This window comes from Punica granatum, chromosome 6, assembly GCF_007655135.1.
Source record: "Punica granatum isolate Tunisia-2019 chromosome 6, ASM765513v2, whole genome shotgun sequence".
NCBI lineage: Eukaryota > Viridiplantae > Streptophyta > Magnoliopsida > Myrtales > Lythraceae > Punica > Punica granatum.
Window position 1 is genome coordinate 27,493,643 of NC_045132.1, and position 21,177 is coordinate 27,514,819.

The 21,177-nt window shown below is 42.2% G+C and overlaps 7 protein-coding genes across 11 annotated transcripts; 5 read left to right on the forward strand and 2 right to left on the reverse strand.

Annotated features, from left to right (window-relative positions):
• Positions 1-239: 239 nt before the first annotated feature.
• LOC116211014 (protein TRM32-like) lies at positions 240-4,304 on the forward strand. 3 transcript variants are annotated; one of them, XM_031545202.1, is made up of 6 exons: positions 240-642; positions 734-806; positions 986-1,190; positions 1,444-1,529; positions 1,626-2,871; positions 3,378-4,304. In XM_031545202.1, exons 3-6 carry the CDS (start codon positions 1,034-1,036, stop codon positions 3,974-3,976), a joined length of 2,088 nt encoding a protein of 695 aa, XP_031401062.1. In that variant the 5' UTR covers positions 240-642; positions 734-806; positions 986-1,033; the 3' UTR covers positions 3,977-4,304. The 3 variants fall into 3 exon arrangements, with proteins under 3 accessions (XP_031401062.1, XP_031401060.1, XP_031401063.1); XM_031545200.1 differs by having other exon boundaries at positions 241-642; positions 986-1,199; XM_031545203.1 differs by lacking the exons at positions 240-642; positions 734-806 and having other exon boundaries at positions 1,064-1,197.
• A 499-nt stretch (positions 4,305-4,803) lies between these two features.
• On the forward strand, positions 4,804-5,559 carry LOC116211018 (histone H3.2). The gene has a single exon (XM_031545207.1). The coding sequence runs from the start codon at positions 4,912-4,914 to the stop codon at positions 5,320-5,322; it is 411 nt and encodes a 136-aa protein (XP_031401067.1). The 5' UTR covers positions 4,804-4,911; the 3' UTR covers positions 5,323-5,559.
• A 399-nt stretch (positions 5,560-5,958) lies between these two features.
• Positions 5,959-7,743, reverse strand: LOC116211017 (outer envelope pore protein 16, chloroplastic). Its single transcript, XM_031545206.1, has 6 exons — positions 7,376-7,743; positions 7,210-7,261; positions 6,994-7,025; positions 6,628-6,661; positions 6,459-6,526; positions 5,959-6,284 (listed from the first exon to the last, which is right to left on the reverse strand). The coding sequence occupies exons 1-6, from the start codon at positions 7,487-7,489 to the stop codon at positions 6,144-6,146; spliced, it is 441 nt and encodes a 146-aa protein (XP_031401066.1). The 5' UTR covers positions 7,490-7,743; the 3' UTR covers positions 5,959-6,143.
• A 713-nt stretch (positions 7,744-8,456) lies between these two features.
• LOC116211019 (mitochondrial import inner membrane translocase subunit Tim9) lies at positions 8,457-9,990 on the forward strand. Its single transcript, XM_031545208.1, has 2 exons — positions 8,457-8,652; positions 9,540-9,990. The coding sequence occupies exons 1-2, from the start codon at positions 8,558-8,560 to the stop codon at positions 9,724-9,726; spliced, it is 282 nt and encodes a 93-aa protein (XP_031401068.1). The 5' UTR covers positions 8,457-8,557; the 3' UTR covers positions 9,727-9,990.
• A 63-nt stretch (positions 9,991-10,053) lies between these two features.
• LOC116211015 (CAX-interacting protein 4) lies at positions 10,054-12,489 on the reverse strand. Its single transcript, XM_031545204.1, has 3 exons — positions 12,335-12,489; positions 10,877-11,903; positions 10,054-10,420 (listed from the first exon to the last, which is right to left on the reverse strand). The coding sequence occupies exon 2, from the start codon at positions 11,878-11,880 to the stop codon at positions 10,882-10,884; it is 999 nt and encodes a 332-aa protein (XP_031401064.1). The 5' UTR covers positions 11,881-11,903; positions 12,335-12,489; the 3' UTR covers positions 10,054-10,420; positions 10,877-10,881.
• Positions 12,490-13,800: 1,311 nt separating this feature from the next.
• Positions 13,801-17,111, forward strand: LOC116211016 (methyl-CpG-binding domain-containing protein 6-like). The gene is made up of 3 exons (XM_031545205.1): positions 13,801-14,596; positions 16,385-16,501; positions 16,594-17,111. The coding sequence occupies exons 1-3, from the start codon at positions 14,138-14,140 to the stop codon at positions 16,807-16,809; spliced, it is 792 nt and encodes a 263-aa protein (XP_031401065.1). The 5' UTR covers positions 13,801-14,137; the 3' UTR covers positions 16,810-17,111.
• A 933-nt stretch (positions 17,112-18,044) lies between these two features.
• Positions 18,045-20,681, forward strand: LOC116209970 (triosephosphate isomerase, cytosolic-like). Of its 3 annotated transcripts, none has more exons than XR_004157391.1 (9): positions 18,045-18,283; positions 18,540-18,615; positions 18,838-18,961; positions 19,274-19,358; positions 19,434-19,566; positions 19,731-19,829; positions 19,984-20,062; positions 20,218-20,300; positions 20,396-20,681. XR_004157391.1 is itself a non-coding variant. In XM_031543741.1 (9 exons), the coding sequence occupies exons 1-9, from the start codon at positions 18,209-18,211 to the stop codon at positions 20,441-20,443; spliced, it is 798 nt and encodes a 265-aa protein (XP_031399601.1). In that variant the 5' UTR covers positions 18,046-18,208; the 3' UTR covers positions 20,444-20,681. The 3 variants fall into 3 exon arrangements, 2 of the variants coding, with proteins under 2 accessions (XP_031399601.1, XP_031399602.1); XM_031543741.1 differs by having other exon boundaries at positions 18,046-18,283; positions 19,731-19,825; XM_031543742.1 differs by having other exon boundaries at positions 18,048-18,247; positions 19,731-19,825.
• The last annotated feature ends 496 nt before the right edge of the window (positions 20,682-21,177 follow it).

A 21,177-nucleotide genomic window follows, 5' to 3' on the forward strand; every position in this document is an offset into this window, starting at 1 on the left:
GGTAAGGATCAAATCATTATCACAGCGACTTTGTCCAAAAAATAATTAAGCATAGATTAATCTTCAAAGAGGGGAATTTGGTCATCTGATCCATCTCTCCTTGTCATGCCCATAGCTTACTTCATTGACTTGGCTTTGCGGACATTAACTTGGACTATGGACTTTATTCAGCCGTCAACATAGTGTTCGCACCATTTCTACTTACAAGGAGAGATTCATCCAAAAATAAAAAAACTTACATGGAGAGAGAGAGAGAGAGAGAGAGAGAGAGTTTTTGCATTGACCCGATTCACTGAAGCCCAAACTTACATGAGCCTGAACCTGCGCTGGGCTTTCGTACGCCGGGAGTATTAGACAACCTCAACGCCCTCTTGGCGGGTGAATTTGCGCCCGAAGGGGGCGCCTTTATTACACTGGTCTTCAGGAGGAGGACGACCAGTGGCAACGGTTGTCTTGTCTTTCCCCTCTTCCAGTTTCTAATAATTCTCGTCAACCATAGGTTCTCCCCACTCCCGGGGTCGGTTTGGATTATCTGGAAGAAGTCCCACCAAAACCATTCGGAGGAAGAAGCTGAATATCTAATTCAAGAACTCAGCTAGAAGACCAGAGCTTAGGTTTCTTGTTCTTCAAAGCTCCCGGCAGGTTTGGCTTTTAGCTCAATTTTTTTTTATCTTTATACTGTCTCAGCCTCTCTACTGTTTCATTGAACTTGCCCCTGTTCTTCGGAGCCCAGGTTTCTCGTTCTTCGGAGGTCGGACAGGCTGCGTCTCTCAAAGTGATTTTGTTTTCTGTCATTTATCTCAAAGGTGGTCCTTCGCAGCTTTAACTCTGAATCTACCGCATTTAAGACTGGTTCCTTTCTAAAAATTGGATATTTTTGAAAGGATCGATGAGGTTTTATGCAAATCACTGGTTGCATTAGACATCGGAGAACAAATTTCAGGTCTGAGTAGGCTTGATAGAGATTTGTGCTTTCCCTGCGCAGGCGGGTTTGCTTCTCTCAGCCACTACTGCTGTTTCCGGCGTTTAAAACATGGGAAAGCACTTGCCTTTTAGTGGTCAATGCAAGGTCGAGCTCGGGGAACATCAGCCGGGATGCTTCTGGGGCATGCTTCATGTTCTTGATTACCACCACTGGCAGTATATGAAGAGACTGCTTCATCACAAGAAACATCATATGAGAAGAAAACGTAATCGGTGTGGGTGATTCTTATTCACCTTACTCTCTCTTTCTCTGAGTTCTTACATATTGCATGTTTTAGATAAACAATGGTTCTTAATCACAACTTATTTTTCCTTATGTTTTCTTTTTTTTTGAAATTTCTTAATCACAACTTCATTGGCTAAGCTAGGAGTGTGTTTCATTTCTGTTTGTTATGATTCCACCGTTTTATAGGAAGGTGGGTAACTTTCGATACCTATGTCTAACGGTCTTGTTTTCAGGTTGTGTAAATCCGAAAACAATCTCTTTTACTTATGATGCTGGGAAAGCACCAGAACATAATGATGCTGAATCAGAGCATTTGCCGGTAGGCTCGACTTTCTGAGTTGTCTAATGTCTGTGGTCTGATATTTTATTCTGATAATGAGCTAAAAGCTAACGATTCTAATGTCACAACTCACAGGGCCAGCATCATATTGAAGGGGGGGAAACTTTAGTTGCTACAGATATATCCAATGAAGAGGTTGACAAGAAGCACGATCATCTGATTGGTGGTGAGATGGGTCGTACTACTCCATGCTCGACTAAGGCGGAGGACGAGTTATTTCAGAGAATCCTCCACAATTCCCATTTTGGAATTGTGAAAGATGTTGCCACCGAATATGATGCCAATAGGGACCCGAGATTCACCAAAGCTAGATCATTTCCCGTGCCCAGTTCCTCCGGGGTCCAAAGCTATAAGGCCAGCACTCTCAAACACAAACAGAACGAAGTTTGGTTCTTTCCTGGGGGAGATGGACGGGAGATTGGCTCATCTAATTTTCCTAAGGATCATAAGATACGGCTGAAGCCATTTAACGGCATTTTCAAACAAGAAACTACATTTTCTTCTCTTGATTCGCCGAAGACAGTTCACAGCCATGGGTGGAATCATTTGATTATTAGTCAGTTCAAGGGTATCAAGCGGAGGATAAAACGTGCCCTCAAGGAAAACAGAAAAGGAGATTCACCAACTGAAGCAATTATTGATCACGGAAGCTCTACTGATGACAAGAACGAAAATTCTAATGATCGTGTCGAAGAGAGTAAGCTCCAAGGGATGCTGAGATTGTCCTCTTTGAATGACTCACTAGATAAATATGCCCGGTTATTCGAGGAAAGTGTCAGCTTAGAGTCCAAAGCCACCAAGTTGAACAATTCCAAGAGCCTAAAGTTGACGACCGAAGATAGGACTAGCGCACCAAAAACCTTCAGAAGGAGACTCTCGCTGCCTGATCATGAGACACTTGGTGCTCTTCTGGGTGATCTGTCTTATGATCATCTTTATTCGGGGCTGCCAACTAAGACGAAAACGGAAAGCAACAAATCTAAAGAGTTGAAGCTGAAAAGTGAGCCATTAGGTTCGTCACATGACTTCCCAAAAATTGATCCAATGGAGAAATCATCAGAAGGAAGAGATGCAAATTTGATCACCGAACCGGGACAAAGTTCTGTTGGAGATGGTACTGAAGATCGGTTCGGTGATGATGATATTTGTGATGAGAATTCAGTTGAATCTGTAAAGAGAAAAAATATTCTTATCCACGGAGAGGAGATTGGCATGTCATTGAAAGACGCCGCTGAGGCAGAACCATCGAGTCCGGTATCAGTTCTCCACTCCTTTTTATCGCACTGGAAGACTGGGGTAGCACCATTCTCTTTTTTGGAAGGTATCAGCTCTTCTTTGATCGTGGAAAATGACAAATGAGTTGAGATTAAAAATTTGACTTGGGAAACGTGTATTTTTGTTGTGTAGTGTGTTGAATTAAAGTTAAAGTTAAAATTTTTGACTTGGGAAATATATAATTTTGTTGTGTAGTGTATTGAATTAAAGTTAAAGTTAAAATCAAGTTGATTTTAACTTACAAACCATACAAGCCTTTATGCTCCGTTTAGTTTCAAAATAGGATTTTTAAATCAGATTTTGATTTTGAAAAATAGTGGTATAAATGAGGTCCACCCTTTGACTTTGTATAAGTTATTTTGTTTTGTCATGGAAAAAGAGTGGTATAAATGGGGTTCACCTTTGACTTTGTATAAGTTATTTTGTTTTGTTGTGAGTATAATTAAGTTAAAGTGGAATTTTAAAATCCCACTTTGAAACCAAACAAGCCTATATTTTATGGAACATGTTACATTTTAAGTGTCGGACTGAAATTTCTTGTCGAATCTTCAGGAATGGAGTTACATCCCCTTGGTGCTTTAGATGATGGGAATATTGGTACGAGGAATGAAGCCGCAGGCAATCTCTTACAGACTCGTCCCATAATTGTTGAAGAGGATGTGACCGACTTTAACTTCGTAAAAGACATACTTAAGCTGGGGGGTTTCTTTCAAAATGAGTTCATCGAGCCATGGGAGTCAATGGACCTGCCGCTTAACCCGAAGCTGTTTGATGACTCGGAGGTTTCAAAGCTTCATGGAATTGAATGCTCTGACGGCCAATGCGGGCACCAGGTCCTGTTTGATCTGACTAACGAAGCTCTCCTTGAGATTTGCGAGAGACACTTCACCTACTTCCCGAGAGCGTTCTCCTTAGGCCGATTCACGAGACCGGTTACAAAGGGGCAGCATCTTCTCGAAGATGTCTGGACAAGAGTGAAGTGGTATCGCAGCATGGGGCCTGAGCTTGACACGACGTTAGATGATATAGTTGGCCAGGATATGGCAAAGGGTGATCGGTGGATGGACCTCGAATGGGAAAGCCAGTGCAGGGCTCTTGAGCTTGAGGACATGATCTTTGATGAACTCGTAAACGAGCTTATACGTTCTTGATTGGATTGTAGACCGAAGAACAATAGCAGCTGTACATGAAGTTTTACAACTACGCAGGTTCTTATTCATTTGAAAATGGTTTGCCTGGATCTTATTATTACCATGTAGGCTGCCGGTAGGTTTGGTTTGGTGATTATTTGTAGCTTTTGGGAATGGTTTTCTTGGACAATAAGTTGTATACTGCGAGGAATTCAATAGACACTGCAATGTCAAAGAAGTTGTGCTTGCTGTATCCGTGACAGTTCAAGGTGGACGTACATAAGGAAGGCCGTGAAAAATTGATTAGGCACAACACCAAATTACAATATATCAGTGATTTGATCTAATAGATTCGGTCTGACATGGTACAACATAAATATGTAAGATTTTTGCAATTGCTTAAAACTCTAGACCCGCACACTTGAGATGATGGTGATACATTGATGTATAATCTGTATGTGATTAATGAATGAATAGATCAACTACGTTCAGAAATGCACGATACTCTCTCTTGAGATGGAGACGTTCGATCGTCCCTGCAAATGTCTAGTGTCAGGATTATATAATCTACAACATAATGGGCCTCTCTTAATGGGCCGATACGTCAGATGGGCTTCAGTTGGAGCCCGAGCCTATCCACGGCAAAGTGAAAGACGATTCTAATTGGTCGATTCCAGAGCACACGGATCGCAATCCTCTGTCCCATTAGAACTGAACTTTACCATTGGATCGCTATGGATCTGACGGTCCTAAATTTTGCTCCGCCCTCCAGGAGCTCGGAGAAGCTTTCATTCAAACTTCCCGCTCCTCACACTGATCTTTTCTCCCTATAAAAATGTCATCCGCCTGAGATTAAATTCCCCATAGCAATCACATCGTCTGTCGATTTCGCGTTTTTCTCCAGAAACTCTCTCGAGAGATCCACGCAAAGCTATCATCCTTCTTTTACCTGATCGATGGCACGCACGAAGCAGACTGCTAGGAAGTCGACCGGTGGGAAGGCACCGAGGAAGCAGCTGGCGACGAAGGCCGCCAGGAAGTCGGCGCCGGCCACCGGAGGAGTGAAGAAGCCGCACAGGTTCAGGCCGGGGACGGTGGCCCTCAGGGAGATCAGGAAGTACCAGAAGAGCACGGAGCTGCTGATCCGGAAGCTCCCCTTCCAGAGGCTTGTGAGGGAGATCGCTCAGGACTTCAAGACGGACCTGAGGTTCCAGAGCAGCGCCGTGGCTGCCCTCCAGGAGGCTGCGGAGGCCTACCTGGTAGGTCTCTTTGAGGACACGAATCTGTGTGCCATCCATGCCAAGAGGGTCACCATCATGCCCAAGGATATTCAGCTTGCCAGGAGGATTAGAGGCGAGAGAGCTTAGAAACAAAATCCAACCCCAACTGCTGCTGATGATTGTCTTGATTAGGGTTTCTAGCTGTCTAGTTGGTAGATCTCTGATGTGTGCTGTGGGTTGGATTGTGCACCTTCGTGAGGATCAGTAATGGATGCTTGTGTAAATCTGTCCGTAGTTTACTTTGATTTTCAGGTCATTCCACTTTGAAGGATGATGTAATCCGGACATCTGAAAATTGAATGCAAATTTCTAATTTGAATTCTATCCTCATTTCTTATTTTAAATGCAAATGTTTCACCTTGCAAACAAGTGTTCTTTGAAAACTGAAGACAAGAAGAATGTGTTGCTGCGGTGGAAGGAAAACTGTGGCTTGCAGTGTTCTGATATCACTATAACATGAGTTTTGCTTTGAGTTTTTATGTGGAATGATTGTATTGATATGAGTTTTGCTCTCTTACCAAACCATGAGTTTCACTATAACAAGAGTTCTGCTTGATCATAAAGAGATGCATTTGGGTTGGCTCAAATCCTGTTTTGGGATAGAGTTTTTAGTTTCTCGTCTTGTTTGTTGATGTGGAAAGTATCCTCAGCTGGGTTTTTCAGTTGTGTGCTTATGTGCTCCTGTGGATTGCTGCTATAATCACATGATAGTAGGGCTGATAGTAGGACACGAATTGCCATCCCCACATGATAGTGAAGTAAGATGGACTGGACATTACTTATTGACACCGATGACGGTGATGTAAGTTCACAAAAGACAAGGAAGTCTTCGGTTCTGAAACAGCCAGTTGATTCTTCATACGGTCAGAGTGATCGCAGAAGGGACAAGACTGCTAATCCTGAGAATTTTAAGTAAGATAGTTGATGAACTCGGCAGCTGTTGCAATGGCGCTTCCAGTAATAGCGTCCATTACAATCTTGTCTTTATGATTGTTGCTGGCGAGGGATATCGCCAGCCCTGTCACAGCTCCCCCTATCATAGCATTCTTCTGCAATTGAAAACCAGAAACAGGTAAAGTGGGTGAGTTTGTATCCTAATGAAATACCTAAGGGCACATGCCCAAGAAAATCATGTTCTTTTTCAGAAGTTAATCCGATGAACTCAAATGATACGGAAAATTTGTCGAAGCATCATAATTAAGGAAAAGTTCTGAAAAGCTTACCCAGTCTCTGGTACCCCGGATCCTCTCAACCCCATACTCCATCCCGGCATACACTCCAGCAACAGTTCCTGTTCACCCATAGAAAGAATTGCAAACAGGATTGATTTCATCCACGGAGGAAGTCCTTAAAAATTTCTTGACAGAATTTGCTTGCACAATATTTCCTTACCCCAGTAAGCACCTTCTTTGCACATCTTCTTCAACTGCATTTGTGCAGTGATCACATCAGTAAAGATAAACTTGTCAACGATCATGTCCACTAAAATTCAGATGCATTAGCAATAAAATAGCAACACCTTCTTTATTTATTTATTTTATTTTTATAAATTTGGGACAAATGTTCCAAGGAATGAATAGTTGGGAAATGAGAAGTCAATTAATTGTACATGAAACCTTAAATATGTTGGATCAGCAGAGCAGCCTTCACATACAGTACACACACAATTCACTCATCCTTCAGTGACTAGTAACAAGTTCAAACATCATATCAAATACAAATCAAATTAGTAGCTTTGCTCAGCCTTAGGTTACTCACCGAGTGCTCAATCTTGTCGCCAGACAAACTTCCTGCACAAGCGGGTCATCATTCAGCAAGTCGGAAGCTCATACAAATTAACTTGCTCATCAGTTCAACTATGGATGGATCAGATCAGATCAGAGCTATTCAATTGCACGCAATAGATTCATTGTCTCACTGGTGCCGTCAAACCATTCAGTGAGCAGCAATAAGGATAAATAAGAGTGTAAAGACCTCTTTTAAAGGCGTGGTATGCATCCTCAGCCGCTACTCTGGTGGCTGCCACCTGAGAATTATCCAGCAGTTGAATGGATAAAGATAAAACCGATCGAAACTGAGAAAGCAGAATGTGGAGGAGATATGAAGGTAGAGATGAGGGAATGGTTGGGTCGCAACGTACAGCGCCGATCTTGAGGAAGCCGTCGACGGTGATGTTGAGCAAGGGATTGCCCATGTCGATCAACACGTCCACCCTGGGAGTGGAGAAAGAGCCTGAGAGACCACCGCGAGGCATCTTCTTCTCTGCTGCTGCTGCTGCTGCTGCTGCTTCTTCTTCTTCTTCTTTGAGCTTCTCAAACTCACTGATGAGTCAGTGTGAAGCCACAGTTTGTCTGCTTCTTCTTCTATATAATATAATGACTAATGCGGCCAACTGACGGGTGGCAATTCATCTGATATAAATAAATAAAACAAAATATCGTCTCATTATCAACCCGTCTCTCTCACGGCGATTGGCGATGGCGCATTTACCCAAATGGAATCGTAGATTCATCTCATCACGAGGTTCAGATCTTTGTATGCGGTCGAGGTTAGTGTTGCCCGGGCCAATTTTCTGCTGTGGACCTAAATTTTGTGTCCGGAGTACTTCACACCCCAAAGTTTTTTTTTCTCTTTTTCCCAATTTTCACCAAAAACTTAGAAAGTGCTCTGTGGTTAAAATTTTTCGGCCAAATGTGGGAAAGACTTTCCCTTCGTGACATTTTGTTTTCTCATTACCGTGGTGAGTACTACATATTGACTCTCATAAATAAATTAAAATTTGATTATTACTCGTTTTCATAGTAATTTCAATGCACTTGTCAAATACAACAATCTCACATTTATTTTTATATTTTTACAAAAATGATTTCATAATTAAAATTTTCCTTGCAAAGGTTAGGCCTCTAGACTAACGGTCAGCCGTGTAAGTCTTTTCCCGGTGCTAAGTGGTCGTAAACATGAATTAAGATTTAAGAGGTACATATCGAATTAGTATTTGAGGGCAAACTGGGTGTCAAACATATCTTGAGGGTGCAAACTGCAAAGCATTATTTTCCATCTGGTTGACTTTATGGATGAGCCCAGCCCATAGATGAATCCAATGGGCCCACGATCGGGGCGGTCTTTGGGCTTGAAACAACATCGCTGGCCCAATCCATCAACAGAAATTTCCCTCAACTTGCGAGGCCTATATATAGGCTTGGAAGCTTTGAGCCTCCGACTTGAGAATTTGCAGGTAGCTGGCCGAAGACGAAACCGCAGCAAAAAACCCTTTGAAGCGGTGAAGGGAGGGGGAGAGCAGGCAGATTAGATCGATCCGAAGATGGATAAAAGCATGTTAGGAGACCTCGACAACCTTCCCGAGGCTGACAAGATCCGAATGTCTGGGATGATTGACCAGCTCCAGATCCGCGACAGGTCTTTTTTCTCCGTTCCATTGCTACTCTCATCAGCTTCTTCTGACTCAGTTTCCACTTTATACTGCGTATTCAACTGTGTTCCTTTGTTATTGCGGGAAACAAATGCTGATAACATGCTTTATTTAGTTAGCGCGTTGGGTTCATTTGTATATATATGTAAGAAAATGAATGCGTGTCTATGGGCGATTTGCAAATGGTCGTGTTCGTATCATTGTTCTTTGTCTTACGTTTTAGAGTCGTAAACTTCAGCTACTGAAAGTAAGCTAGCCAGTGTAATTTGATCGATCGGTCTTTAATGACCGCCGACAAAAATTTCGTATTGGATTGGCCGTTTGCTGGTGCCACCAGCCATTTAGTGTTGAAGCTGTCAAAAGCAATTCATCTGTGGCACGTTACTGGATCTCTGTATTGTCTGAGGAGATTAAATCCTTGTCTTGGCTAGCCAGACTCCTACGACAAGATGGGTCGGTAGTATCTGCCACCGAGTTGAAGTGATCTATTCTGCTGGTTAATACATTTGGCTTCATATTTATTGTATATGGGGTGCATTGTGGTCTCGTCTTTGTGACCCTGCTCCTTGTGAAGCCAGAACAAATGTTCTCCTTGAAAACCAGGGCAGCCTACATTGCTGCATCTGGACGTTTTGGGAACAACACATGCGAGTTCCTCGCTACTTGAATCCTTGGTTTTATGGTGATTTATGAGCATGCACACCGCCTTTTAGTATTACTTCTGTTCCGTGTCCATTTCAGAATAGAAAAAGATATGATCTTTAAAGTTGGGAAAGGTATATCGTATTCCGGGCAGCAGGTTTCGGCTGGGCTAAGGTTCCTTCCTGGCAATATCCTGTCTATTTACAGAACTTCCTTTGATTCCGACATGCAGTTTGAGGATGTACAACTCACTCGTGGAGAGGTGCTTTAGCGACTGTGTTGACTCCTTCAAGCACAAGAAATTGCAGAAGCAAGAGGAGACCTGTGTCCAACGTTGTGCTGAGAAGTTCCTAAAGCACTCGATGCGAGTCGGTATGAGGTTTGCTGAGTTGAACCAAGGAGCAGCGACACAGGATTAGACTGATTTAGCCCCAAGCAAAAGAGCTCCAAATTACTGTTTAATGAAGTTTTTTCGATTCCATATGTCTAGGAATTGATGATTATATTGCTTGTACTCGATTTTCTTCCCCTCGATATTAGGAGGGTGTCTCATCTAAGAGAGCGCACTGTTGTAATAAGCTTGAGGCAGTCTCATTTTTTAGGAAAGCAACGTGAAATCGTGTAAAACTAAAATGCAGCAGTTCCTTGCAAATGAATGCAGCCATGTTTTTGTAATTGGATCATCAATCATCATCTGCTTTAAGGAGAAAGGGAGATGAGCAACATTCCTAATGAAACTTGGAGGATGAGGTCGCACAGTAATGCAAAATACACAAACTAAATGCATACAAATGTCTTACATATCATGTCTGTTGACAAACAGAGATTCCTGAGCCGTTGATCCAGTTGCCCACAAACCAGGCAGATCGACAACCCGTTAACAAAGAACAATTTTACACATTCTTACTTAATTCCATCAGCAAATCTTCCAGTCAAGTTCACTCGAAGGTATCCCAATTCTTGGTTCCAATTCATGCATCAACCGAAAGGTACAGCAAATCCAAGAGCTTGAAAATTCATAATGAAAATTTTCTTGGACCGAAACCATTTATAAGGGATTTTCCCCATCTGCATCGCATCGACTTCACATCTCTTCGGAGGAACACCAGCATCCTGAAAGTAAGACAGATAGATCGTCAGCATCCTGTACAGTCAACAACCTATATTTGTAGTGATCCAATTTGAATGATCCAACTTGCATGTTTAGTAAAGTCTCCTATCTCACTCTAAGGAGTTTGCTCATTTGTTGCTCATGTAAATCAGGCCAAACATACTTTACGGATTATTAACGATATAAACAATTCCTACTTCCTAAATCCACTATAAACAGCTTCATAAGAAATACTAAGGAACCAGAACAAACAGATGCTGACAAAAGTTTTTCCGACCCGTCATGGTAAGGGTAATGTAAGTTATACAAACATCAAGCAAAAGACTCATCAAGAACATATTTCAATACGTGCATTTCATAATCTTAGGATCATTATAATTTTACAGGCGGTTTCTCATCATTACAAAAAATTAAAAATCCACACACAATTAATCAGAAGGGATGGGTGTAAGCATTACCTCTTTTAACTTGACTCATCCCCTCTGTGGCGATGCCTTCGGCTGCTCTTCACTGATCGCTTAGAACCCCTACCAATTCGTGAGTCATCTGATCCACTTGCCTCTGAATTGGATGGAGTGGAAGCCCTCCTGCTCTTCCGTCTATGCCTTCTTCCAGAATCACTTGATTCATCAGAATCATCTGAATATCGGCGGCTCTTCCTTCTCCTCTTATCCCTCCTGCTCTTCCTGTGCCTTGACCTATGATCATCCTCTTCATCATCAGAGGAGTCATCCCTCTTCCTCCTCTTCTCTCTCCTTTTCCTTCTCCTGCCCTCATCATCATCCTCAGAGAGGCTACCCCGCCTCTTCCCACTCTTCCTCTTCTTGGACCTCCCCCTCTTCTTCCTCTCTCCAGAATCGGAATCAGAGTCATCATCCTCTGAGCGATCCTTCTTCTTCCTTGATGAGCTTCCCTTGCTAGGCAACTTCTTCCCAGATCTTTTGGCAATTATCCTCTCAATCTCCGAATCCACATCTGAGTCAGAAGTCTCGCTCTCTTCCTCTTCATCTTCACTCTCATCCTCACTCTCAGCCGCACCCTTGCCATTCAACTTGTTGCCACTCCCCTTCAGTTTGTCCAAAAGTGGCAAGGACATGGCCCCGGCCTGTGCTGCCTCCAGTTCTTTCTCCTTGTTGTCATCCTTAGCGCTCAAGAAGTTTCTACACTGAAAGGTCAAGTGCCCAACACGGCCACACTTCTTGCAAGCACCACGAGCTTCGTCAGCATTTGAGCCAGTGATACGGGCAAGGGCAAGGAGGCCCTGGAAGCTTGCGTAAGCATTCTCACCCTCGGGCTCGGCACTGGCAATATTGTTCTGTGCTGAGCTCTTCGCGTCATCCTTGTTGGGTGCATAAGGGTCATACCCGATAGCACTCTGCCATATACCATGGGTCTGCAGGGCTGCACTACTGTGCACCCTGTTGTTCGCAGGCATGCGAACCCTACCTGCTGTAGCCGGCATCTTGAACTAGGAAGATAGGAAGCCTGTAAACAGACACAGTACAGTTAGGGTTTCATTTCAAATCCACATTTGGCTGGATCAACAATCGAAAGGAACAGCAATACCAAAGTTTCCTGAGGCTCATCTCAGAAAACAAGCAAAAAATTTCAGCTACATTTCAAATCAACTCGTGATGAGAAACGCGTCAATCATATCGGTAAATCGGTTCTAGGGTTAGCCAAAATTTACCACACGAATGCAAAAATCAATAGCAAGAAGCTGGATAAACGATTGCACTCCATATCAATGAACAGATGATCACAAAATCAACAAGCATGCGTCATCAGGCAACAGCAATAGCATTCAAGAAGATAAAACCCAGGACAAAGAACTGCATCTTTATTGGTAACCCCTACGCCGCCGCAACATGAAAATGATAGAATTCAAGAGAAAGGGATTAAGATCAAGATCATACCTGAAATTCGATTGATTGACCTCGCAGAGAATCGCTGATCGCAGAGAAAGCTCGCCCCAATTCGAAATGGAATCTAATTGAATCTCCTCCTCAACGATGAGGGATTATCCTCATCATACGCGTGGTTCGGTTTGTTTAAACGAGCTAAGCTGCATCGAGTATCGGGCCGGTCCCATTACAATGTCGGTTGGGCCCAAAATCCTTGTTTGGCCCAAATTCGAATTTGCAGTCTATTTCTTGAATTTTCCGTTTCCCCTTTTCCTTTATCTTGTCTACGACAAATTGCAGGCAATCATTTGCTTCTTAGTGCCATCGAGCACGCTCGTAAAATTTAATTTTGGAAATTCACATGATGGATATTATTTATTTATTTAAGTAGAGGTCCTTCTCTTCAAGAAAATGGAAGCAACAAATTAAGATTCACAATTTTTGAATGGTGAAAAAAAGAGAGGAGGAATAATAACCGGGAAAATGATTTAATGAATACGTGCAATGTATGACGCAAGATCGGCAACGAATTTCTTAGTAACTGGCCATGGTCTTATGTAAAAAAAAAAAAAGAAAAAAGGGGATTGCCTTTTTTTATTAGACAAATCCAACTATATTTAAAATTACAATTTCAATACCGAAATCTAGATAAAATTCTCAACACAAGAGTGTAACTACTGTAAATGTCACAATTTGACAGCAAACAATCAAAGACAGTCGTTGTTGGAAAAGATTTTACTAAAACATGTAACATGCATGCAAATTTTTTAGATGTTCAAGTTAATTTTTCGATTGGGAATAATTATTTGCAAGAATTTCTTAGTAAGTTACCATATTTACATTAAAAAAGAGAATTTATTTTCTTCTTTTTGGAAATCCAACAAGTCGCAAATTACAATTTGAGAGTACAAAATCAAATAAAAGTCTCAAAATCATAAAGACCTTAGTTTGATATCAATCATGGAAGGATTTTACCAAAAAAAAAAACGCACCAATGTAATGAGGTACTTACGAGATTTAGCGATACTTGAATTATTTCTTTACAAAAGATGGCCATTTTTCTAATCATGAAAACATTAATAATAAGAGTAGACTACCATTGTCGCCCTCCATTTATTCATTAACAACCGTTTTTATCACTGATATATTTTTGCCACCAATTAGCCTCAAACGTTGGCATTTTATCTACCATTTATATTCTTCCGTAATGGAAAAGTAATAGAAAATGTATTACCGTCCATAAATTTTCCATCGCGGAGGTTAACGAAATGATATAAATTGTAGACGGAATGCCAACGTCTGTGGTTAATTGGTGGCAAAAATATGCCAGAGATAAAAAAGGTTGTTAATGAATAAGTAGATGGCGACGATAGTGTTCTACTCTAATAATAATATTATCGTTATTATTTATCTTAATTATTTATTATTTATTTTGGGAAAACCAACAAGCCTAAAAAATCTATACATGGATATGGTCAAATAGGCAAGGAGTGATGAGCAATATCGGAGTACTGCAAATCCTCCGATATTCAAAAAAGCCTTGTTGTAGTTCTCCGACGTGAGAACGTTTTCCAAGTACGAAAAACCGCCACCTGGTGGGGCGGTAGGACTTAAACCCCGGGAGCCGTTGTCTTGCGTGAGGTGGCGCGTCATCTCCAAGCGCCTCCGCTGTCAAAAAAAAAAAAAGGACTATCAGTTTCGGGTCTCCTTTCACTCCCCGATCAGCTCAGATATCGAAGCCAATCCCATACCATACCCACTGGTCCACAGCCCCCGGTTTCTGCTTCATTCCATTCCCCTCCCCGTCCCGTCCTCATGTCTCCCACTGCCAACCCCAGCTCCCCTCACCTCAACCCCGCCGATTCCGACCGCTTCGCCGGTACCCTGCCCCCTGATCCGCTCCTCCAGTCGGGCTGCTTCATCGACGCCACCGCCACTACCAGCGGAGAAACCCTAGTCGCCGGCGCTGATATGCCTAGCTCGAACGGTGCGGACGCCGCGACCCCGATCCCGGGCCGCCGGTCAGATCGAGCCGTCCGGGGTTCCCCTCCGTCAGGGGCGCCGAAATCGAGCTCTAACGGCGGGGAGCCAGTCACCGCCACGGCGGAAAGCGCGGCGGATGGCTCCGAGGACTCGAAGCCGAAGCGGAGACGGCGGCTCACAGTGGGGGAGAGGCGGGTGGCAGCAGGGGAGACACCAGATTGGCTGCCGTCCGGTTGGATCGTGGAAGATAGGGTCAGATCGTCTGGTGCTACTGCTGGATTGGTCGATAAGGTTCGATTCTGATGAGCTTCTTTCTCCTCCTTTGTGTATTTTTAAGATCAAAATGGAAATATAGAATTTCACCCAAAAAAAAAAAAGGAAATACAAATGTAGAATTATCAAATTACGGAATTTATTTTTAAAAAAAAATATTGGAGATTTAATCTGATCCCATTTTATGCTTGCAAATGCGCCCATATGCTCGGAGTACGATTACCATTTATATTTCCAAACATAGGAACTTTTGAGTCCGCGTTGTTATTTATTCTTTAACCTCCATGATTTAATGCGAGTGCTTGCTGTAGGATTTTGATTTGGTTAAGGATGTTAATGGATTTGAGTTGCTCTGCCTCTGGTCTGCAGTGTAGCTCCTAATTCCATGTTCTCTTGTACGATGTACTATTTCTAGCCTTAGCTTTAAACTTGTCTGCTTTTGTTCACTTTGTTTTTGACTTTTTAACCCGTTGCGTGAAGGAACTGGATGCTAACCCCATTTCTTTTGTGCCCCTGGTTCTTCATGCTGCCAATATGGTGAGCTCTTTCATGTTGGATTTGCTTAGACTAGATATTTCTGCTGTAACTGACCGAGATGGACCTTGGGATAGTTTGCGTTTTTTTTATTATCCGGGAGTGCGTCAAGAATATTCCTATGTTGTGGTAGCTTGTTATGTGCCGGGAATTCCGTACAAAGAAGATTGCTTAATTTTGTGGCCTGGCTGCTCCGTGTTGAATGTGCTTGAGCTGCTTTACCATTGCAACCGGCAAGCCTCTTGCATGTTGGAAATCTGGTCTGTGGGTTGTCTTAGCCGTTAGTGTTTGAGCTTTTATCCAAATGCTTGTTGATTGTGGTTTTCTCTCCGTAATTCTGAAACCAGTTTGAGTGGGCTCGGGCTTGATGATCTTGAGTACGTTCGCTACCCGAGATGGAGACTGAAAATTTCCCCTGATTGAGTTCAAGTTGTTCCCTTAATTGGCTCAACCTCTAGAGTGCTCCCCTTGCTTATACTTTCTTTTTCTTTATTCATAGGCATCGTTTCACTATGCATGTCTACGACTACATGTCCTAGCTTTGGTTTTGATTCATGTTGTAGGGTATATACAACTTCCAGTATGTACTTGCAGTAGGCTGGTGCTTCATTCAAGCTTCAGCAGTTATACAGTGTTCCAGTGATCAGTTGCAGTGCAGCCACTTGACTTGGTTTAACTGTGGGAAGTCTGTGGGATGTCGATCTCAAACCTTTGATCAAATGTCATAAATTAATGGTTCTGCAGAGTGCATTGTATATGAACCACGTGTGTGGAACTTGAATTTAGAAGGCCAAAGCTTTTAATTTAGGAGCACGAACTTAGAGTAGGAGCTCAAAAGGTGAGAAGGCTTCATTGTTCCTGTTACAAAGCCTTACCCTTGAATAGAAACATGATAAGGGAATCCCATTTTCCTTTCAGTCATGTCAGGTTGGTGGACTAGTTACAATTGATGATGGAGGAAGCATGGTTTGGCATTTATCTAATGATCTTTTCTTTTCTTGTCTCTTCTACCCCTTTGTTGTACTAGGAACCAGATTTCAATAGGAGTGCAATTTTTGTGAATATGATTGTTGGACTGGTACTAATAGAGCTTGAATATAAGTGGGTTTCTCGTATTTGTTTATCATGTAGGAGACAAAGAAATTGTATTGCTTGGGACACTTGTATCTAGGATCTTTTCAACTGCTGCTCGCCAATTGCTGTCGTCTATCTTATCTGCAAACTCTCTTCTTTCTCTCCATCTGAGGCCTAAATTATAACTTTCTGGTGCAGTACTACTGTGATCCAGTCTCGGGCCATGTGTTCCGCTCGAAGAAGGAGGTTCTTTACTTTCTGGAGACCGGAACGAAGAGGAAGAAAAGTGCAGACAGCTCCGATGTCGATACAGCTGTAAGAACAGAAACTGATCTCAATTTTTGCCATTGCCTTTTGCTCTCATTTTACTTGCATTTGCTGAGCGTTTACTGGAACTGCAAAAACAGACTGGAGAGAACTCGGGTAGCCACAAGAAGGCCAGCGCTGCCCTGAAGGCTCCCCCAAACTTCGACTTCAATGATCCTCCCGAGAAGGTTACTTGGGTCCTAACCGATTCTTCTGAGGGGTCATGGGCCCCGTGTGTGAATGCTAAGGCGGTGCCTGAGTCCACAGTCCGAGAATGGGCTGCAGCCTTCAAGTTCACATCTTCTAAGAAGCGTTGAACTGTTTGAGTTATTCTCCTCTAGGAGGCTCGTGCTGCTTCAGTTTGCTCCTTGCATCACAGATCCGGGCATGTTTTTTTGGGTCTAAGCTGTCCATGACAGACTCAGCACAGAGAGGAAAGGGCAAGGGCCGCGGAGGTTTCGTTTCATTCTGGCTTCTTCTCACTATGAGGAGCATCGTCCTGATAAGTGGTAGAGTAGAAGAGATCATAGTGATGTTATCGTGAACTCGTTTTATATGTTGCAACACATTTCGTGTTATGGCCTGCCAATCCAAGGATTTGGAAGCAGTGTTATCAGAACCGGACCGGATGATGAACCGGAAGGGGTACGGGGTCATGGGTTTATGGGTCCAACCGGGGGTTCGATGGGTCGGACCGCTCGTTTATTTAAAATAAAATAAATATTCATATTATTAAAAAAATTATGATAATTAAGATAAAAATATGATGATTTTAAAGAAATATAACAATAGTATAAGAAAGTATCTATATTTAATATTTTTTACTTCAAAATAAATATTTTATTTTAATAAGTACTTAAAAGTAGAGTTAAAAGAACAAAAAAGTGGTGGTGGCTTGGTTGGTAGTATGCTAATATGAAAAGCAAGAGGTCATGAGTTCAAATCCTTACACAACCAATCAATTTTTACATTAAATAGGAAACCCATAGAACCGGCCGGTTTAATGAAATTTTGCTTAAAACCGACCGGTTCAATGGGTCCGACGGTTCAAAGCTGCCATTTCGGTTTTAGGCGAACCGGACCGGACTTGGTGCCGGTTCCCGGTCCGACCGGTCGAACCGGCCGGTCCGGTCCGGTTCTGATAACAATGTTTGGAAGTCGTAATTTCGCTCTTCTTCTTTTTCTTTTTTCAAGTATCCCCTTCTGGATACTATTTTCAAATGGATGTGCTGAATCGTGTACAATTGTAGAGATGCGATGCGGCGAAGGTAGGACAGATCCTTCATGATTCGACCATAGTAATCACATCAGAGCTAACCGATACAACATATGATGGACAGGACCTCGGCTCGTGTACGTATCTACTGGACTTAATTTGTTCTATCGTGTATTGACACACAAATCACCCGTAAGGTCGTGATTATTACTCAACATGTGGACCAATACTATTGGAAAAAAAGAAAAAAAAATATACTCATAATATTTTCTTTTCTAAGTAAAAATAAAAGGGAAACCAAAATATAAATAAATATACAAATGGATGCTGTATGACTGTCTCACTAATGGCTGCAGTCACCCGGGGGGGGTGGGAATTCTACGGGAGAGGTGAGAGGGTAAGAGGGTGCCGGAATTTTCTACTACTGGCTAAAGCTTCTTCTACCGGCTTTGCTGCTGCTGCTGCTCCACTTCGCTCTCTTCTCTCACCGATCAACTGGAATGGCACGGAAATTCTTCGTCGGCGGCAACTGGAAATGTGTATGCCAGCACCCCTCAGAACCCCCTTCGTCTCCTGTACTCTTTTATCTTCGATTACTTTCTTGCTGTTTCATCAGTCATATCGGTGTTGATTTTTAATATGTCTGTGCTCATCATCTCTCACGATCGTTGGGTGATATATATATATATATATATATATGCGATGGAGGATGCGTGGATGTGATGTGAAGCCCGACACTGGACTTGGACTCTATTGCTTGCTCAGTGTTCCTCTCATTTACTGCAATGATATGGTTGAATTTGTTATGACTGAGCTTTGAATTTGCTCCAGAATGGAACTCTCGATGAAGTGAAGAAGATTGTCTCCATCCTTAATGAAGCTGAAGTCCCTCCCGAGGACGTTGTTGGTGAGTCTTCCTGAATGGCGGTGTTTTCCTATTACCAAGTTTTGCAATCGGTTCCAAAATTTTCATTTTTTCACCCACACCTAACACGAGAAACATTTTCGACAGAAATCACGTAATCCTTACGTGCTAGCCTAGCGATCAGGAATTAAGAGCTGTATCGTTGCTTGTAAATTACAAACTGGTGTGGCTCGTGATTCACTTGTGGTTGTGTTTATGTTACAGAGGTTGTGGTGAGCCCTCCTTTCGTGTTTCTTCCACTGGTGAAAAGTTTACTGCGATCCGATTTCAGTGTTGCTGCACAAAATTGTTGGGTACGCAGAGGCGGTGCATTCACTGGAGAGATTAGGTACTACTCGATGTTATCCTTGACCTATGATTTAGGCTGTCCCATGCTATAGATGGTGGGTGCACAACCATCCCAATTTGCTAGTGCTGGCAGAGGATTTAAGGTCATATTAGGATACGGCGCGACCTAAAGTAACAAAGGAAGTGGTAAAATTGTCTAATTGAAGCAATATTCACAGGCTTTTGCTGATTATTACTGCTAAAATAACACAAACATCTATCACATCATTGTGTATCTAATTGCTTTGTATTGATCAGCTGCATTAACATGATACAGATTATAGGCCCATGACAATCTGTCTTTCTTGCTCAGCGCTGAGATGCTTATCAACTCGAACATTCCGTGGGTCATTGTCGGACATTCCGAAAGGAGACTGCTTCTGAACGAATCTAATGAGGTAATCTATAACCTCCAACTATTACATTTAGTTAACTTTTTTCTAGTTTTAAACACCTGCATTTTGCCTATGCAGTTTGTTGGTGACAAAGTTGCATACGCACTTCTTCAAGGCTTAAAGGTGATTGCCTGTGTTGGTGAGACTCTTGAGCAGCGTGAATCTGGATCTACCATGAATGTTGTTGCTGCACAAACAAAAGCTATTGCAGGTACTCCCTCAAACAGATAGTGCTTTCTTTAAGATTTCATGGATGTTAAGCTGCATAGCATGAAGTTTGAAGACCATTTTGAACTTTTATATGAATTTTCAAATTACTCCTCTTCCACAGATCATGCATTTCAGCCATATTAATGCAACATTTTTGGATTACAGATCGAGTGTCACATTGGGAGAATGTAGTTTTAGCTTATGAGCCTGTCTGGGCCATTGGCACGGGGAAGGTTGCTACCCCTGCTCAGGCACAGGAGGCACGTACGTCTTGTTTTACTTTGTTCATGTGCCGTACTCATCGTTACACAAACTGAAGCTGTGCCCATTGTATCATCCACTTGCCAATCTATAGTGTTGTACTGTCAAGACTATTATTTAGCATCTGTAAATGAGTCCCAACCTCCATACATGCCAGGTCCATTCAGAATTGAGGAAGTGGCTCCATGATAATGTTGGTCCAGAAGTAGCTGCTTCAGTAAGAATCATATATGGAGGTATCGTTCTGCCTCTTCTCCAGCAATCTTAGCTCTTAATCTAATCAACTTGCTAATGGGGCAATCTTAGCTCTTCAGTGAGAAGTGGTCAGTAGTCTATCAGCGAATGAAGATAGCACATGGAAGTTTCTGACTTGAGTTCACATGGATTGTAGGGTCTGTTAATGGAGCAAATTGCGAAGAACAAGCAGCCCAGCCCGATGTCGACGGGTTTTTGGTTGGTGGAGCTTCTCTGAAGGTCATTTCTGTCCTTTGCACCATTCCTTGTTCATGTCAAGTTGGAATTACCTGTTTACCCGTTGCTGACCCCCTTTTTTTCTTTGCCTTTAATAGCCTGAGTTCATCGACATAATCAAATCTGCCACTGTGAAGAAGAAGTGACTGAAGACCGTAAAGGGCTATGCATTCACCTTCTGTCATGTTAATTAAGTGCTTTCAATAGTGGAGTTCCTCAGGTCTGTGTAGATGAGGATTTCAGTTCTGAAACGGTTTTTGTTTGAATAAGTTGCTGTCAGATAAGGCTAAGACTAGGCAGAAAAACTGTGTGGTCCGAGGATCCTATGCCACTATCATATCATATGAATATTTGCTTATGATGTCTCACGAGGTTTCTCCCCCATTCTGAGTGCCATCTTACTAGTTAGTTGTCACCTTATCCTGCATTGAGATTCATTTTGCTCCCTAAATCGGAAATTGTATCGTACTGTATAGAGTTTGCCTGGTTGGATTTGGTTTCAAGTGAACTCTGTGATGAACCCTATGATACCACAACAAAGCAATTGCAAAATTGCGGGTGAGGGCGGTCGGTGTTATGTTGATTCATGATTTTACTCAACTCAACTCCACTTATCTTCAATTCAATAATACAATCATTACTTTTTTCATTTTTATAAATTTTTTTAACCATTCAATTCGATTTTTAATATTAAATTCTCTCAATTATTCATTATATTATGAAAACACAATCATTACTTAATTATTACTTTCTCTCAACTATTCATTACTTTTTTTTTTACATTTTTTCTCATAATTCAACAATGCAATCATTACAAATCAATTAAAACTCAACTTAATTCAATTCAAAAACCAATCCCATTCTAAGCGTGTACCTCTAG

Bases quoted from the DNA above. Each gene is read 5' to 3' on its own strand.
- LOC116211015 (XM_031545204.1), bottom strand. From the start codon at position 11,880: ATGCCGGCTACAGCAGGTAGGGTTCGCATGCCTGCGAACAACAGGGTG.
- LOC116209970 (XM_031543741.1), top strand. From the start codon at position 18,209: ATGGCACGGAAATTCTTCGTCGGCGGCAACTGGAAATGTGTATGCCAG. The intron at 20,063-20,217 runs GTATCGTTCTGC...CATGGATTGTAG, and splicing joins AGTAAGAATCATATATGGAG to GGTCTGTTAATGGAGCAAAT. The intron at 20,301-20,395 runs GTCATTTCTGTC...TGCCTTTAATAG, and splicing joins TTGGTGGAGCTTCTCTGAAG to CCTGAGTTCATCGACATAAT.
- LOC116211016 (XM_031545205.1), top strand. From the start codon at position 14,138: ATGTCTCCCACTGCCAACCCCAGCTCCCCTCACCTCAACCCCGCCGAT. The intron at 14,597-16,384 runs GTTCGATTCTGA...TTTCTGGTGCAG, and splicing joins CTGCTGGATTGGTCGATAAG to TACTACTGTGATCCAGTCTC. The intron at 16,502-16,593 runs GTAAGAACAGAA...CTGCAAAAACAG, and splicing joins GCTCCGATGTCGATACAGCT to ACTGGAGAGAACTCGGGTAG.
- LOC116211018 (XM_031545207.1), top strand. From the start codon at position 4,912: ATGGCACGCACGAAGCAGACTGCTAGGAAGTCGACCGGTGGGAAGGCA.
- LOC116211017 (XM_031545206.1), bottom strand. From the start codon at position 7,489: ATGCCTCGCGGTGGTCTCTCAGGCTCTTTCTCCACTCCCAGGGTGGAC. The intron at 7,262-7,375 runs GTACGTTGCGAC...GATAATTCTCAG, and splicing joins GCTTCCTCAAGATCGGCGCT to GTGGCAGCCACCAGAGTAGC. The intron at 6,285-6,458 runs GTAAGCTTTTCA...TTTCAATTGCAG, and splicing joins TCCGGGGTACCAGAGACTGG to AAGAATGCTATGATAGGGGG.
- LOC116211019 (XM_031545208.1), top strand. From the start codon at position 8,558: ATGGATAAAAGCATGTTAGGAGACCTCGACAACCTTCCCGAGGCTGAC. The intron at 8,653-9,539 runs GTCTTTTTTCTC...TCCGACATGCAG, and splicing joins CAGCTCCAGATCCGCGACAG to TTTGAGGATGTACAACTCAC.
- LOC116211014 (XM_031545200.1), top strand. From the start codon at position 1,034: ATGGGAAAGCACTTGCCTTTTAGTGGTCAATGCAAGGTCGAGCTCGGG. The intron at 1,200-1,443 runs GTGGGTGATTCT...TCTTGTTTTCAG, and splicing joins GAGAAGAAAACGTAATCGGT to GTTGTGTAAATCCGAAAACA. The intron at 2,872-3,377 runs GTATCAGCTCTT...TCGAATCTTCAG, and splicing joins ACCATTCTCTTTTTTGGAAG to GAATGGAGTTACATCCCCTT.